General features: G+C 37.0%; 1 protein-coding gene across 1 annotated transcript in view; it reads left to right on the top strand.

Moving 5' to 3' along the window:
• The window catches only part of PIPOX (pipecolic acid and sarcosine oxidase), a 38,932-nt gene extending 24,189 nt beyond the window's left edge, over nt 1-14,743 (top strand). The window contains exons 4-8 of the mRNA XM_072430456.1: nt 601-783; nt 11,281-11,433; nt 12,703-12,861; nt 13,177-13,252; nt 13,341-14,743. Of these exons, the coding sequence (XP_072286557.1) occupies nt 601-783; nt 11,281-11,433; nt 12,703-12,861; nt 13,177-13,252; nt 13,341-13,468 (699 nt within the window). The 3' untranslated portion in view covers nt 13,469-14,743. The remainder of the gene's footprint in view (nt 1-600; nt 784-11,280; nt 11,434-12,702; nt 12,862-13,176; nt 13,253-13,340) is intronic.
• Nucleotides 14,744-19,086: the final 4,343 nt, after the last annotated feature.

Consider the following 19,086-nt stretch of genomic DNA (forward strand, 5'->3'; position numbering starts at 1 on the left):
TGTCTCTGCATGTATAGATAATTATACACCTTTTTACAAATCATAAAAAAGCTTTTTATGTTTCCATTTGGATACAAGCTTGCAAGTTCCTGATAATTAGATTAGATAATGATTAAAATGTATTTACCCACAAGAAGAAAAAAATCTAATTTTCTGTGCAGACATGTCTTCATTCTACGGAGAGCATGCATCCAAAGTGTGAAATTGCTTTGTTCATAAATAGTTCTTTGTTTTACGGTGGAGAGAGCACCATAACTCTTTAGGGGCTGCAGGAGACAATGTGCTTCCTCAGCCAGCAAAAAATATGGAGTAGTTTAAGCATGTTTACATTCTAATTGGTTTATATCCAGGCGGCCATGCAAATAATAGGTAATCCTCACCTTAATTTCACTGAAATCTACACTACAAATTATCAGCAAGTTTTGTTACATTTAATCAAAGTAAAATTCCACCATCTTTAGGTTGAACAGATAAAGCCTAGAAATGCACGCGTTCTTGCTGAATGTGGCCCCTATTGGGTAAAATTACCCTCATTTCCAACCATGGTGACAAATATCTTTACTTGTATACATGCCAACATTTTGCTGCTGTTTTTTGCAGGAACAATTTCAGAAAATGGGTGGGGTAATACAAGACGGGCAAAAGGTAAAGCACATTCAGCCTGGACAAGTGGTTACAGTGACAACTACTTCTGATATTTATCAAGCTAAAAATATCGTGATCACCGCAGGACCATGGGCCCAGAAGGTCCTCTCCCCCCTTGGCCTTGAACTACCATTAAAGGTAAACATTTTTCAATAGAAGTTTGTTTCCTGATAGCTGTGATATTGTATTGCACAGTTTTACCACTCTTCTCTCAAAATGATGATATAACACTCTGCAGTAATTATCCTCTAGTCCTCAATACAACAACAATTCACTTCTATCCTATTTGTATATTTAACAGTTCACAATAAAATATGAGCATGGCATTTATTTAAACAGTATACTGAATTAAAGCCTTTTATACCCTTATAAATAATGCCAGAACTATGGAGGAGGCACATTAGCCATTGGGGATGTGCCAAGTTAACAGATGTGTACTAAAAGCTGGTAAATTTGGTTTTGGTATCTATTCCTCAATAATTGCACAACAGCCATTTACTAACCAGCATTACTAATGACCCCTTCTACCCTCTTCCAAAACTGATAAAACTTTTGTCAACAGTTAAACCATAACTTCCATAGGTATTTACAATGACCACTGATGTACACATTGAGCCAGAACTGTTATATCTTTGATTTGCAGTAATTAAGATCCTGGGTTCCCTTTCCTTTTGTACTATGAAAAAAAAATTGGTTCCACTCAATAGGGTAATAATTTGGTCTCAGATAACAGGGTGGAGCTAAGCTTTTTATTGATTATGCACCATTGCATTGCCTATAGGATGTTGTTCATATTTCTCAGTGGTTAGTAAACTTACCAATGATTGGTGTCGAAGTCAATAAAATGTGATCCAATGGACCTTCCAAACCATTTAATGAGCTCTATTCACTAGGTCTCACATGAAGGCCCACTTGCTATAGCCCGGCATTCAACTATAAAAATTTCAGCAATAGGTGTAATACAGGTAAAGGGCATATAAAGCATACATGTAAAGTAAAATTCACTCCCTATAGCTTCTTTATTTCATTGCATTTACTACATTCACAACTTATAACTGCTTAATAGTCATAGCAGATCATGCTTGAGAATTTTTAATTGGGTTTGCCTACACTGCTATTAATACATTAATTAAGCATGGTCCTAAAAGCCAGGAATGGAGCTAAATGATGTTCTACCTTACAATTTAATATACAGCATTATTCTTTGAAAGAGAAAAGCAGTTAAAAGATTTCTGGAACTGTCAACCTCCCTAGGGCTATATATATCATTGCAATGTTAGAAGCTCCCTTACGGAAAAAAACAGCTCATATCTCTTGCCAGGTCCTTTTCCAGCAGCCCTGAATTTCTTTCTAACTAACCATACAGAACCCAAGTGGTGTGTGCCTGTCAATTTTCATCTACCTTTAGGGATTACTTTTCCCTTTATATGAACATTCTTGATAGAAAAACAACAGGGTCATTTATCTAAAGCAGTGCTTGCTGCTGGCTGATGCTATAGCAGCCAGTAGGATACTACGGCCATGCTGCAGTTACAAACTTTTTCTGTGTAGATTGATTTTATACAGTGCAAGTAAAATGGCCTTGCAAAACTACAAATATATTCTTCCACTTTTCTGCTAGTTAATGTCATTGCTGGAGCTGCTGGTATGTATCCATCCTTTGCCCTGGTGAATGACCTGCCTTATACATTTCCATTTTTTTTTGTGATTTGCAAACCAATATATAAGATACATACCAATGAGTATATTTATGGTAGAGGACAGTGAATACAGCAAACCATCTAAATTTACAAGCTCATGCTAGGTACACATGATCATTCTGAATGGAAGACTGCTGTACAGACAGGGTGCTCGGCATTCCGCCAATTCTCCATTGACCCCATATATATATGATACGGTGGATTCTATTTCTGCACACACTTTGGCATCTTCTAAATTGGAGTGAAATTTTATGGGGGATGCGGTTTGCAGATCATCATAGGAAAAGGATATGTATTGGACCATTCTAAGTATACACAGTTGTCCGTGTCAAAAAAAAAGAGCTACTGCGTTCAATGCAAAGGTGCCAAATATACAACTACCAGGCCAGCACAGGGTGCAAAAATGACAACTGCTGTCCACTGGCCTAAAAGATATCACTAAATGAAATTGAAAGTTGGGTGCTGTGACATGGTTTAACCAGTATTATTAAGCCATAATAAGCATAATAAAAAGAGAAAATAATTTCAATAACACTATAATAGTAACATATTTAATTCCACCCTAAGGTAGCCTAAAGGTCATTAAAAGATGTTTTATTTTGTGATATCCTTTCCCTTTTATAGCAGTACTTAAATTCTATACAAAAATATTTTTTACATTGCCAAAAAACTAAGAAGTGAACAAAAAAGTTAAACAAAGGGAAGAAAGAAATTAACAAAGAAAATAGCTAACAGAGTTAGTAACTAATTAAATGTTACTTTCCTTTTAATTTTACATATATCACTAATTTAATAAGAAGACAGCCAATGTTTGAAATGCCAATGTTTCAAATCAGCGCAGGGTCCCTTTCGCAACATTGCAACGATGGTAATGGTCACTATGTTGCCTTGAGGAAGGGTCCCTGTGCTTTTACAATAAAGTAGGAATCCTGTACTTTGGAGTGCTGGTGACTTTGTCTTCTGTTTTATGAATGAGACTTTAGCCTACCACCATGTAGCAATTAAATCTCTTCACAAACGGCACTAAAAGAAGTCAGATTTTATTGATATTATTAATTATTAAACAGGATTTATATAGCGCCAACATATTACGCAGCGCTGTACATTAAATAGGGATTGCAAATTACAGACTAATACAGACAGTGATACAGAAGGAGAGAACCCTGCCCCGAAGAGCTTACAATCTAGTAGGTGGGTGAATTTCACACACAATAGAATGGGAGATATGTAGTGGTGGGAAGTAGTGGTGGTTTCAAAAGACAGAAGAAGACGGGTAGGCAAGTTTGAAAAAAAATGGGTTTTGAGCGCTCTTTTAAATGAGCAGAAAGTAGGAGCAAGCCGAATAGGACAAGGAAGACCATTCCAGAGTCGGGGCAGCTCTAGAGAAGTCTTGTAACCGTGCGTGTGATGAGGTTATGAGTGAGGAAGTTAATAATAAGACAGATAAACAAAACAATGCAATACTGTAATAACAATAATAAGCTATAACAAAAGATACTTAGCTGCAGAAAAAAACTGAATTCACCCAATGAGTCTGCCGGAAATCAATAACTTGGCAGATGATCACAAAACATGTTGCATCCAGTTAGTTTTGGTCAAGACTACTTAATTAGGTATGGCACTGTGTTTTTAATGGACAGTTGAGGAATTGGATTATAAATATTTCACAGTGAAGTTCCACTAATACATTTTCCATGTTTGCTTTTTTCCAGCACCATTCCATAGCAAAAATGTTTGTCTACATGTAAATAACACCCTATGACGTTCTAATTCTAAACCACAAAACTATTCAGCTAGAATGTGTGTGGGTTGTTGTATAATTGCATTGCAGATTCCTGGATTTATGAACAATTAGCAATGATTATAAAGTTGCTTGACATTTAACATTAGGAATAGAGGCCATTCTGCGCTGGCTCAGTACAAGGCATAAGGCGTAGACATAATGCTTGTTATAGTAATTAGATAATCACTTCATGAGCAATGCTGATATTATGTTAATGTTTGTGTAGATGAGGGCACTCAGAGACAAATACAAACATATTGCTGCTCAGTTTATCTCACCCTATGAACAATGCTTCAAGTAGTTCCATCTGCAGAACCTCATACATATGCTAGTAGACAGGCAATGCAAGTCAGTGGTGATATACACAGTAAACAGAATTTAATTCATATTTAAGCAGAATTGTTTCTTCCATGAGAAAAGGTAAGAACACTTTTTAGGTGGTAGCGGGCAGCATACTGAGCTCCTCTGTGTGATGTGAAGAAATTTCCATATAGTGCCACCTCCACATAATATGACAATGCCAAAGTGATGGGAAAGGCAATATAATAACTGAATTCATTTAAAGGAAATCTGTACGGGGGAAACACACAGGTCAATTTTTATTTTATTAATTTTAATTGCCTGGTTATAATGTTGATCCAAAGGGCAGTCAGACAAATTCAAATCTGAAGGTCACTAAGTCAAATATATATAGATATGGATATAAATACATATATACACAATACAATATATATATAGATTTACAATTTAAGATATATATATATATATATATATATCTCAAATTGCTAGCTCCTTTGGATAGGGTCCTCCCCTCATTGTTCAGATCTGTTTACCATTTGCAACCTTTTTTAATGTAGAGCACTATATAATATGTTGTTGCTTCATAAATACAGCCTAATAACAATATTATAAACATTTTCATTTTTTTGTAAGCTCTTTAAAATTTGTGCATTTTCCAGCCTCTGTGTCTTTGAGATGATTTGCTGATGTTATATATCCATTAACACACTGAACACACCAAGGACAAGCACTGTACACAGAATATTAGGGGAGTAAAAGTAGGGCCATAGTCATAAGATAACATTTATAAAAATCATTCATGTCAAGTCTGGTTGCATTATGTCTTTTACATTAAAACTGTTGCTGAATAATTGTGCCTCACATCTCACTTACCATAATTTAAGATGAATGAAATGAAAAGCACATTTTATACCATTTTCATACATGACTGATTTTCAATACATTTCCTGCATTATCTATTTAGACGTCTGCCTGGTAGGACAAATGCTCAGAAACCGTTCAAGTCTTCAAAGTTGTAGGATGTCCTGTGCAGGGACTTGTCTTTTCATAATTTGTAGAAAATAAAAGGATTATGGTGAAAAAAATATAAATTCAGTGTGTTTGTACCTTTTTGCTATATATGCACTATAGTAATAATAATAATTATTATTAATTAGTACTTATATAGCGCCAACATATTATGCAGCATTAACGTAGTGCTTTACAATGTCTATAGTCATATCCCTAGCTGTCCCTCAAAGGGGCTCACAATCTAATGATATTGCTTATATATTACACAGGACTCTAAAATGTGTAATGTTAGCATTACCATATTGAGGAAGTGTAAACCCAGCTTCAAGGAATATCTGCATGTAATGCTGCCTCCAGTTTGATTGCCCAGTTTGACATCACCCCATGTCTAGTACCCCGGCTTAGTGCCCCATAATAAATATTCAGGAAGCATGCTGAGGATCAGGCAGTACAATTAGCAGTTGAAGCTGTTGATTCATCGTGATTTTTTGTGTGAAGTCCAAATTGCTCCCCAGAAACACCTATGTGGCCACAGTGAGTATATATGATCTCTTGTTATTTTAAGGGAAAAACGTTTTATTGAGCAGTGAAGTATAGAAATGATAACTTGGGCCCCAATTGCTACTTTTAAAGCATCTGAAAATTTGTAACTAACCTTTTCTTTTTCATCCCACAAGCAACCCCCTGCTTTACACATCTGCTGCAAATGTATTTTTCCTACCATAAAACAGGTACTTACTGAGCTTATATTAAAAAAAACACAAACAAGCACACACCTGTGGTATGGTTGATTTGCATCTGTAAAATCAGCATTTGTGTTATGATGCTGTGCTGGTTATACAGGCAAAGCGTTGCCAAATGAAACTCTGCCTTTCCCAAAGTAAATCCACCCTAAAAGCTTGGTATACCACACCCTGGATTTGATAACTCTTTGTCAACGTTTGAAGAGGGTTGTATAAGTTTGGCATGTTTTACTATAAACCCAGATTTGTCTGCTGTCCATCAGTGTGATTAGTCAGTATTTGTTTCTGCCGTTTACAACTGTGATAGTCAGTGGGAGACTATTTCAATGTCAAATTAGGTTTTGGTGTATTGTAGGTAATAGCATATCTGCTATAACATTAAGGTTAATAAGGATATTGGTATTCACCTAGTAGTCTTGTGATGTTTGTAAATCCAGCTTCCACCATTAAATGGATGAAAACTTCAAAGTCAAAGTACAAAAGTTTTGGAGGAAGTTAATTTTGAAGGGTCAGTAGAACTTTGTTGAATCCATTCAGAATATAATACAACCGACACATTTTGAAGGTAAGAAAGCACTTCATCAGGGCTTATGGTTGTCATTACAATGATTTGAATGGAAGTAAGGATTTGCCATAATGACCAGCAAAAAAGTTCTTTATGGAATCTCACTCATTTCCATTAAATGGAGAATGGTTTGCTCTATCCATTGGAACTGGGTACATCCCATACAAGATTTTCAGAAGTTGGTCTGATGTTCTTTCTGAAACTTTTTATCATGGACTTTACTAAATCCCTGAGTCCCCTATTTCTAAAGGAGATCAAGTTTATTATTCAGAGAGCCATATCAGAGATACAGTCCGAGAGTTATGTATAAATAATTAGATTTCAAACAAGTTGGATTCAGTGCATCTATCCCACTTTTATGTCTCCATACTCCTAGAAGGATCCCATTGTTCTGTAGTTTTATCATTTGTGGAAAGTTATACCTTGTTTTTTACTTACTACTGATGTTCTCCTATTTTCCTCCATATTAAAGGTCTTTAAAATAAAAGGATGAGCAGCTTCTTGTATTTTCCTTAAAACTCCATATAAAAAAATATCACCTTTCCAATAAAAATAGATGCTTTCAGGAAGAGCACAAAGTATAACCTTGTGTCTGGCAGTTTCCGTGAATCGGAAATATGGTCCGGTTTTCCGTCCTCAAACCATTTGTTATGTAGGGTTATTTCTTTCACAGCCTCCTCTGCTGTATCCTATAAGCCATACATGTGACATTCCTGATGCCTAAGAAGCCTCAGGTACAGAAATCAGATATAGGTATCAGGTATAAGTATGCACCATTCCAACCTAACCAAAGCTGTCTCATTGCACAGTGTTCATGACAGTACAATATAATCTACATGAAGCTGGAATATATTTGAAAGTTTTCCATCATTTCACTCCCATCTCCCCCTGTCTCCCTTTGTTCTTATCAATGTGCTCAAATCATCTGATTATTACAGAGAACATCACACGCTATCCATAGGATTCAATGGCTTTGTAATAATAAAACAATTACAGCATATTGAATGATGTGCAACAGTGGGAGAGCGGTAAAAATAATAAAGTTGATTTACTTCATTTTAAACCACAGCAAAAGGACAGGAGAGCAGTTTCACAAAACTGCAGGAATGGTAGAAAGGGATGAAATCCCTTGTAAAGAAAGTGAATGAGACATTCAATGAAACATTCCCTGGTGAGGAATCAGTTACTGCCATTAAAACAAAGCAACCTGGAAGATTTCAGTGAATTTCATATTCACTGCTTTATAAATAGACCCTATAGTGTGAAGAATTTGCAATAGTTCCTTTTCAATTATAAGTGTATATATAGACAAAACCTATTTTGTTTCAATTTTGGGTAGAGCAGGGAAGGGTTAAAACTTCTGCCTTCTACTACAGAAAGTTAGAGGAAATCTCTGAAAGTCAGGGGAATTCTGATTTTAGAGCTTTTCAAGATTTTGGGATAGGAATATAATGAACTGTTTGATACCTGCCACTTAGGCACAAAAATTATAACTTCAATTCTAAAGTATTTTTTCATTGCAGCCAATGTTGGACAGATTTTTCCTGCATATCTATCCCCGTGCTACCAAAAAAAACTCATAACCTCATCACACGCACGGATACAAGACTTCTCTAGAGCTGCTCCAACTCTATGGAATGGTCTTCCTCGTCCTATTCGGCTTGCTCCTACTTTCTGCTCATTTAAAAGAGCACTCAAAACCCATTTTTTCAAAATTGCCTACCCGGCTTCTTCTGTCATTTGAAACCATCACAACTTCCCACATTACATATCTCCCATCCTTTTGTGTGTGAAATTCCCCCATCTACTAGATTGTAAGCTCTTCGGGGCAGGGTCTCCTCCTGTATCACTGTCTGTATCAGTCTGTCATTTGCAATCCCTATTTAATGTACAGCGCTGCGTAATATGTTGGCGCTATATAAATCCTGTTTATTAATAATAATAATAATAGAAAGGATGGTGATTGTTCTCAGAAGGAACAAAGACAGCAATAAAACTTTAAATGTATTGATGATACTTTGCAGGCCAATTATTAAGCAGCACTACTTACTGCAACCATACAACTACCTAAGACAACATTTATTAGACTTTTATTTATTTGTAACTGCTAAGTATGCTAAACCCTATTCATTTCCATGTCATATTAAGTCATATGAGCGGGCTCTCCTCTGATACTTTTGTAGGGCACCACAAGCTTCACATTGCCGCATTTATGTTCAGATTAACTCCTTGAACCCTGCATGTCAAGGTGAGAATAGGTGGCTAATAGTGTCTCATATAATAAAAGTCGATACTAGTTATTGAATGCTAAATTTGGCATATCATTGGATACTGTAACGCTACATATTATAGTAAATTATTAATAATTGAATTATTAGAAAGGGAAATTTCCCCCCCTGGGCATTGAAACCTATTTTGCTTTTCACCTGCTTAGTAAGTCACTAGACATAGGTCTCTCACGCTAGCCCTAGGCTAACACAAATATACTAGTCCTAGGAGCATAGAGTAGTTACAGCAACGGATTTGTTCCCCACCCAACGCGTTTTGCCCCACAGGGCTTCTTCAGGGGATTGGGAGACCTTTAGGGTTATAATAATACGTCCAAACGATTATTGGCTTTTATGATTAGTGTATCCCCAGTAGTAGTTGGCATCAAGTTTTTCTTTATTCGGTCAAAAGTTTCAGCAATATCATCATGTAAGCTCTATATTATTATTCACTTCAATTGTTGTATACCTTTTTGAACATACCAGATAGATGATTCTAGTTATTATTATAACCTTAAAGGTCTCCCAATCCCCTGAAGAAGCCCTGCGGGGCGAAACAGATCAGGTAGGAAACAAATCCATTCCTGTAAACATAATTTCTTGTGATTTGCTGTAACTACTCTATGCTCCCAAGACTAGTATACATATGTTAGCCTAGGGCTAGCGTAGGAGGCCTAAGTCTAGTTTTTAGAATGTATCATTTATTAAAAATTTAGATTTTATGAAAAAACCTTGCCCCACAAAAGCCTTATTCTCTCTCTTTCCCACAATCTGCCTCCATAAATGCTTCTGAAGGTGTCCATGGTATTGTGTCTCATTATGCTTGATGTGCCAAGCTGATATCCTTGCAAGGAGTTAAGTTGTGATGATTTAAAGCTAAACTACAAGCAGGTATAAAATACACAAAAATTGCAGCCATGTCTCCATTAATACATCATTACATTTATTTTTATTTTTTAATACAAACGGTGCAAGTACTCGAATATAATCTCATATCAGCCTCATTTTGTGCAATAGTACTTAGACTTGGGGAGGAAAAGGCAGAACATCAAAAGCAAATTGTGTCAGTTTTTTTTTTTTTTTGCCTTTCTCATCAACTATGTCTATAGGGGTTTTGTCTGGGACATGTTTATTTCTCTAGTGGTTGAAGTTGATGGACTTATGATGGACTTTTTTCAACCTTACGATCTGTTTTATTGCATTGCAAATTGTCAGCTGATGGGAAGAGAGAGATCAGAAAGATTACTTTATCAGTGTGCTGTTTCTCTTTTCTTTGTCCTGTTTCAGAGTGGGGGAGGGATTTGACCTATAAGTGGTACTCAATTGCAGCAGAAAGAAATCCGGTCTTGTCCCATTCTATATGTCGCTGTATTACATAGAGGAGATCTGTATATCTTTGGACTGGAGGGAGAAAGAAAAGAATCCTTTTGAATGTTAAACTCGCATACACTGGTCAGTCAAATATTATTAGAAAGTAGTGAGTAACATTGATTATAATGGTACCTGTCATGGAATGGGATATATAAGGCAGCATGTAAACAGTCATTTCATAGATTTGCCAGGTTGGAAGAAGAAAAAATGGGCACGTATATTGAAGGAGTCTATGCGTTAATGGGTCAAAGCTGTTTTTGGGGCACAAGGAGAACCTACAGAATATTAGGCAGGTGTTTTTTTTAAATTGATGTGTTTATCTGTTTACCTAGAGTTCAAGTTTAAGAATGCATTTTAAAAATTGACTCTCAAGAAGTTGAGCCTTCTAAATGCAAGATCAGTATTATGAAATGCACAAGAAATTCTGCTTCTTACCATTCATTTTTATTTTGCTCATAATGGATGGTAAATTTGCATTCTGTATTACTTATCTTTATACATTTGCACTGAAAAAAAAAATTGCATGGAAATGATAATCTAAAAATTAAGCCACAATCCCCAGTGAAATATATTTGCATAGAACTGCTTCGCATATTCATCTTAAGTGAAGTCCTAAATATTCAACAGAAGCTTCTGTTGTTAACCGCATGTCATAACAAATTCCACTGCCTGTGTTAGTTGCATGACAATTATCCTGTACAACGCAGCCAGTGCACATTGTATAATGTAGTTACATGACAACAGTGTATACATGATGACAATATAAAGCAGTTATGTATATGATTGTATTAAGTCATATATATTATGCATTAGTTATAAAGTGTCATGACAGCACTATAAGTGCACACTGTGGTTTCATGTTCTTTATTTCATTAGAAGTGTATGTTTCTTACAGACTCTGAGAATTAATGTTTGTTACTGGAAAGAAAAGATTCCCGGGAGATCTGGACTGCTGCAAAACTTCCCAGCATTCCTTGGTGTAAATTTAAATGGGGAAGAGCATGAGGTCTATGGCCTACCTTGTCAAGAATATCCAGGGCTAATCAAGGTAAAGAAACTTCACTGAGACAATTGGTTCATGAACCATAAAAATATAAAGGAAGATTTTTTCTGTAGTCACTGGACCTTCTGTTACCTTGTCACATACAGCCAAATATTATTCTTGCACATATTCAGCTGTACATCAAGAACATGCTTGGCCAAGATTGCTTCGAGCTATACCTTTTTACCTTGCTCTTTCATCTTGCCCATGCTTTTAGTATTTCCCATAGGCAGGAACACAAAATATGTCAAATAATTAATAAAAAGCACATAACTATCAACAAAAGTGCATTTATGTTAGAGCCGCTTTACAGCGCTGCATGAGAAACCAGACTTGCAAGCATTTCACTTTGTATGCCTACCAAGTCAAGTCCCCACATTTCTCTCCTCTAATCTGTTACTGCTTCCTCTTCTCTACCTTTTCTCTACCTTTCCATGGGCATATTCTTCTTTTCGGTTTCCCACTGTTGTCTGTGATTTATAACCATTGCTTTCTCCCACATTACTATTTTTGATCTGCTTCTGCTGTCTTTTATTTCCCTTCTCTAGTTTTCATTTGGTCCACCTTGCTGCACCATTTACCCCACTATGCACTGCATGATGATGATCCAGTGCCACACACACGTCATCATGCACTCTACATTGTGAATCCCCAGTTTCTGCTACTCTTTGTCCCATTCTCTTTCTGTATTGTATTAGTTCCTTCTCATCTGACCCATCTTATGCCGTCCTATAATACCTGGGGCCCCTGTCCTAGACATATTTCACAAAAGTCCCACCTCACCTTCACCTCCACCATTTCCTTCCAAAAACCCCACATTCTTTTTCAATTTAAATTCTTTATTTTTATTTTTGGCAACCATTGAAGCATATTTGCGTTTTACTTTATACTGTCCTGTAAAGCAGTGCTGGGAAAAGGTTCTTTAGCACCCAAGGCTAAAAGGCAAAACCGTCTACATCTTCTTTTTTACTTTACATTACTTAAGAAGCAAAGGTTAAGTCCTGCACTTTTTGCACTAACCTTCTGCTAAGAATCCCATGGCACCATATTCTTTTTACAATTTCTTATTTATTTTAATCAAAGCCAATAGGAACCATTTTCACTATAGAAAACAAATGACAGTTTGATTATTTACATCGTTTTACATAGTAACTTTCTATTAACAAATTAAACAGGTCAAGGTCAATATATGAGAGTTTTTTTTTATAAAGTGTCTCTTTGCTTCTGATATATTTGATTATTTATATTATTATTATATATATTTGATTGTTCCAGATTTGTTTTCATGGAGGAAATGAGGCTGAACCTGAGGAGCGGGATCTTCAAGCTAAACCACCCCAAATCCCAGACATACAGATACTTTGCAACTTTATCAGCAAATACCTTCCCGGCTTACACCCCAAGCCTGCTGTGATAGAACAATGCATGTATACGGTATGCCTTTCTTTGGAAATATTGTAGAGATTGTCATGACACACTGCGGTACTACGTTAGCCAGAAGTAAGAATATATTCTTAAGAATTCCATTTGTACAATCCCAAACCACAGTTTACTAGTTTTAGAATAGTCAAGATTAAATTTGGAAATATGCAGTTAATGAATTTATACATAACATAGGGGACTTGTGCCTCTGGAAACCCCTCCTTCTACATCCATAAAGAAGTCATATTGTGGAAGTCATATCCAAAATCCTTTTTCACAACTTTAAATAATACATTTTTTCACAAAGCTTTCTTTCATTCTTTTTAGAATACTCCAGACAGCAATTTTATCTTGGATTACCATCCTCTTCACAAGAACATTGTCATAGGCTCTGGATTCTCAGGTGAGCTGGGAAAATAGAATGCAGCTAGTTATTCTTAGCTGACCTTACAGAATGCCGTAATTTATCAACATCTCCTCTTCTACCATAGGTCATGGCTTCAAACTTTCCCCATTGGTGGGGAAGATATTGAGTGAGCTCAGCATGGGGAAGGAGCCTTCATATGATCTTACACCATTCAGCATCTCCCGCTTCCAAACCCCACAAGCGTCTTTGTGAGATGAAAAATTTTATAACAGTTTTATAACGGTTTTATAACATCTTTATTACCAAATGATGGACCTTTAGCAACTGGTCACTATACCAGCAATACAAGTTGACAGGGCCACGGAGTATTATAGACACTGAGGATCTTAATTATCAGCTTGGGTGTATTGCCGATACGTTTTATTAAAAAAACAAATCCTACTTACTGCACCTTGGTTGTATGTTCCATAGAAATGGATTGTAGGGTTATGTAAACCCTAACAACAGTCTTCTCGTATTTGGTCCTATTGATCTTATATATACCATTCGGAGCCTCCTTTATTTCTGTTGGATACAAGAAAACAAATACCCATCGATCTTGTGAAAATCTTCCTGTGCTGTTAAGCCCTGTAAAGATGTCTGATAGTTGCCAGGGGACTGCCACTGGATTCCAGTGACAGATGAATAAATCCTGTGCTGTATACACAGCGCTGTTATGTCCTATAGAGAGGGAAGGGGGAAAGACCAGCAAGTAGCACCTTGCTGTGGTCCATAGTAGTGAGCAGTGATCATTAGGGATGAGCGAGAATGCCTCTGACAGTCTCATGAAAATTTCCCCAAATTTCCGATGAGTTGGCGAAATTTCGGCAAACTGATTATGCGAATTCCATTGAAGTCCAGGGTGCAGGTTCCCACGGTCACTGGGCAGTAACAGCTGATTGGAGGCACACGGCTGTGACTGCAGGCAAACTCAGATGAACTCTCAATGGAGAGTTCATCTGAGTTCAGGTACCACAGTCACTGAGCTGTACTTATCATCGAGTTCTAATATAACTAATATAGCCACTTCAACTAAGGTAATCTGCAATACATTGCAATGGGGTTTTTGAATTTGGATATGTTTTCACATCGGAGACACAAAAACAAGGAAACCTATGATCATCAGGCATGAAACTGTGTAGTATGTGTGGCCAGCATTAGAATTATATAGTTAACAGGCAGGAGCAAAGTCTCAAGCTGTTATACATCGTATCCGTCCAATACCAAACAGCTTTGTGCAGTTATACCCACTGCGGTTCTACTTGTATTTGATTTGATGCAACTTGTATTCTTGTATAGCGACCATTATCAGATAATTGGCTGGATGCAGAGACTGAAAAAGGTGCTTTAACTAGTTAATTGAGTCCATTCTTCAGAACACCAAAACCTCACTAATTGAGTTATATTGTTATACTTGTCAAATGCTTCATTAAATTTTGTAGCTTTTTTAGTGTACAATCTTTAATACATACAATTATTTCTTCTTGAGCCTTATGTTTTTATTTTATTATAATAATATAAAGTCTGGTTGTAAAAGAGCTGATACCATGGACACAAATATACACAGGTAAAAATTACAAAGACCTAAAGAGGGTCTAACATTCAAATTCTCCCTTCTCTATATTATCCCTCTATAATTAGAGACATCTGAAGACCCAATATCCATATATTTTCTTACATCACACATCCCCCGAATTTGGGTTACAGTCATGCAGCTCATTCCTGTATGACCCCTGGGAAAGCAATGCATGCAGAATCACTGGGTACAGTCTAATTTTATAGAATCATTTACTCTAAACTGAATCCAGCTTTCTCAGATTTGTTGGTAATCAGCAGTGCATTGCATGGAAATGAATCTATGGAATAGAGCTTCGGGGTATCAAGAAAATATGACTTTACAACATATGACTTGGTGGGTTCAAATAACACAAAAACTTCTTGATTGCGCCAAGTACAGCAATGGGCAGTTTGTGACTCCCAGGTCAGTTTAAGTAGCACCAATGATCTTTTTGGCTATCTGTAAGGATGACATTCTACCCACTGACCAGCAATGTAAGAGGTATGCTTCCCACCTATCACCTCACTAATGTATTGTGAGCTGTGGATATATTAATTAAGTGGGAGTTCCCTGTAGACCTTTTTTTAAACCTTTCTATGGTAAAAATGGTCGAGAAACACTGCTCTATGTCATTGAGATTAGTAGCTGGGAAGATCTGTACTCCTAACATTCTTTCTACTGCTCCTCCATGGATAAAATACAGTAAACAAATATTTTCACCCTATGACAGGAGTTGTTTACTGGAAAATTTATCAGATAAAAAAAAGTCTGAACAAAATAATACCAATGCAGTCACCACATCCAAGGACTGGTAGGCTGCAATATACTAAACTTTTGTTTTTGGGTTTCAACTAAACTTTTGTTCTTGATGTTGCCCCCCTCAGAGGCAGGTTGCTGACTGTAGCTCCAAAATTTGCTTTACCAAGGCAACATTTATGCTAGCACATGCTATAATAGGGTTCTGGCCTAATTAAAACAACCATCACATGAAGAAAATGGCATTTCCGATGCTTTCTCATCTTCTTTATTGACTTTAGATTAATTAGCCTAATCCTGTAAACTTGTCCAGTTCCGGGGGTAATTTAGATGGAAACCGAGAAATACATCTCACAGCTCCGGTCATTTATAATGCCTATTAATGAATAAATCCGACAAATGATTCCATTATTAGCATAAAGCCGCTTAGATGATTTCAGTTGGCAAGACCTCTTTTTTCTGCCGTTCCCCCGATGTGTACTGTTTTTACCACTGAGAACGAACGTTGACATTAAACCCACATCTTCCAGCTCAAATTCATGAATTTTATTTATAAGACATAGAGTAAGCTCTGATGATAAACCTATATCTCACAGCTTAGCAAAACAGATAGTGTTTAAAGCACATGTAAAGAATTCCCTTTGCAGCCCATTAATTATACATAACAGCTGTGTAGGAATGATGAAAGCAAAATGCAAGTTAACTGGGAGAGGTTATTTTCCTGATACATGCAGATTTTTCTCCCTGTTTCCTTTCTCTGTAACTCTTGCTCTTTTTTTATGATTCATCTTCTCTCCACCTTACTATCAGCTATTTGATACCAAACCTGGATTCTTTATTAGCGATTTCCTGGAGTCTCCTATTCCGGGAATTATTCACACTAATAGCCCTACTCTACGCCATAACTCTCGCTGAATGATTTCACAGCCTACTCACACTGCAAATGTTCTGATTTCACGCATTGTAGGAAGATGAAAACAAGCAAGTTCCTAATGAAAACTCTCTACTGTGCCCCCATACAATATGGGAAGGGTTATTTACTTTTATAATACCTGGAATCAGACAAAAATACATTGGATAAAATCACACGCACATGCTGGAAGGATAAAGTTAGCATGGGGGAGTGTTGTATGTATACCCATGCTGATCTGACCAGATTTGAATAAGTTTGAAAGAAAACTATAGGAATAACATAAAATCCAACTAAATGGTACTTCCTACGGTGAAGTAAAAACGCAAAAAATGTCAGATTTTTTAGCACAAATGATTCAAAGGACTGCTTGCAACATAAGGATTCCTATTACGGTCTTGGACATACAATAACTACAAAACCTGAGAAAAAAGAAAACTACACAAATGCTACAATAGCAGTCAGTGAAATAGGAAAGCTATTCTGACAATAGCGGTGAGGATTCAGTTTCACTCAATATTTGTGGTCAGCACTTTCATTTCATCTCTGAACTCTCTGAACAAGGCTTTTTATTATTTATTTTGCTTAACTCTCCCACCCCTCCAGAGAAAATGTTCCCCCATCCTTTTTTTTTCTTTACTTATAGACCAGGGAAGTCATTATCTAACTTTCAGTGGCACCAAGAAGGAGACCACAGGGCACCCTACGTGACGCAAGCATGCTTAGCATAGGTCATGCAGTGTTTTGAGGAGACAAGTGACATCAGTCAGCATTTTGTGCACTATTCCCCTCATCAGGATGCTGTCTCACACAAGAAAATTTCATGATGAACTGAAAATAAAGTAATTGTCTTAAGGAGGATGCCCCTGTCATACTTATCTTTCTGGGGTTCACTCAGCATTCTATCACCATAGTTAGTCAGAAGACAGTTCTCATACTGGGCACCTTCTTTTATAGCAGAGTATTGCGTAGCTTTTACCACATCATTTTGCTGCTGCCAGGCCCTCCCCTGCTGCTGAAAACTTTGTGTTCCAGTGCCCCCGCACCCCTCATCTTGTTTTTGCTTTTCCATGGGCCTCCATAACACTCTGCATCCTTCTATATGCTCCTGTGTCATCTATTCAGTTCTGACTAGTGAATTTCCTCTGTGACAGTTTGCTTGAACCATAAGTCTATACGGCTTACCCCAGCCACTTACTGATCCTTACAAGCTACTGTCTTAAATACTCACTGCCAATGAAGCCAGTTGTAGGATAACAAGATTCTGATTACCCTACATCTCTTCATCTGGAACAACTGCCCACATTTGCCCTAGCTGTCAAATTTTTGCCCGGTCGGAAGTTTTTAGTGCAGCCAGTAGTCATGTCAGGGTTCTACATGCTTAATTTAGCACTACCTCCACACTTCTCCAGGAATCCCAAAAGTTTTAGCAGGTTGCTCACATCCTTCGCTATCCATGCTGAGGTTCAACAACTTAGATGCGACTGTCAATGTGTCAGCTGTTGAACACTCCATGCACTTCTGTGTCATTAGTATCCCTACTAAACTTCCTATACACTCCTCTCCTGCATAACGTGGTTGTCTTTGCTTTCTTTGGATTCAGACCACTGTCCTCATATAAAAGATAGAGCACATTCCTCCAAACATTGCCTGAAGAACAGCTGAAGAACACAGTTGTGTTTTATTTTTGCAGGCTCATCTTCCTTTTACTAAACTCAGATACCATTAATCCTTGAGGACACAAAGAAAAAACACACTGGAATGGATCTGTTCAAGGATTGAAAACAGTTGCCAAATAATATTAGGAAATATATTTCAGGTTTGCTGGATCACCCAGGTCCACCAGTGATAATCTATCTTCTCCAGTCTTGGGGAGTTTTAATAACTCAGACCCAATGTGTAAGTTCCAGGTCACTGTAGTTCACCCAGGGCCCACTCTACATGACAGGACTGGGTTACTAAATGCCCAATTGCTTGGCATTAGCACTTTCACAGTTAGGGAGGTAACATGTTAGTTCATAACGGGGATCTCTGTTCATAATTAAGCAAAATCTTTAGCATTTATAGTAAACAAACCGTGTCACTGGTATTCCCTATCTGAAGTTTTCTTTTTCCTTTTACATAGAGATTAGAATGCTTAAACCCCCCACCAGGTTTTTTCATCAGTGTCCTATTCAGATTTAAGATTTTTAGACACAACAAGAGAAGAGAGGAACTTTTTTTCAAACAATCTCATAACATTAGGATAGCCTTTACAGGAACAAGTGACCCAATCATATTTTACCCCACAATGTCTGGTGGCAGCTGATAAATATGGATTCCACCTCACGTTTCATCCCAGTGACAATGATGACTAGAAGGGGTGTAAAGAAATCAGTGAGCCCCCATCCAAAAATCCAAATATTACTTTTCTCAGCAAGCTGCTAAACTCTAACTTCCTCAGTCTTGGACTTTCACAGATAAAAGTCTACTCTAACCAACCTACACATCTACAGCTAACAGTAAGTGGTTGAAATGAAAGCATTAGCAGGAAATTGTACTCTGTGACTTATGTGTCATACCAAGCAATTTGTGAAAGTGGCTCACAGGTAAATGTCACTCGATAGA

The sequence above is a fragment of the Pyxicephalus adspersus genome, chromosome 1, assembly GCF_032062135.1.
Source record: "Pyxicephalus adspersus chromosome 1, UCB_Pads_2.0, whole genome shotgun sequence".
Lineage (NCBI taxonomy): Eukaryota > Metazoa > Chordata > Amphibia > Anura > Pyxicephalidae > Pyxicephalus > Pyxicephalus adspersus.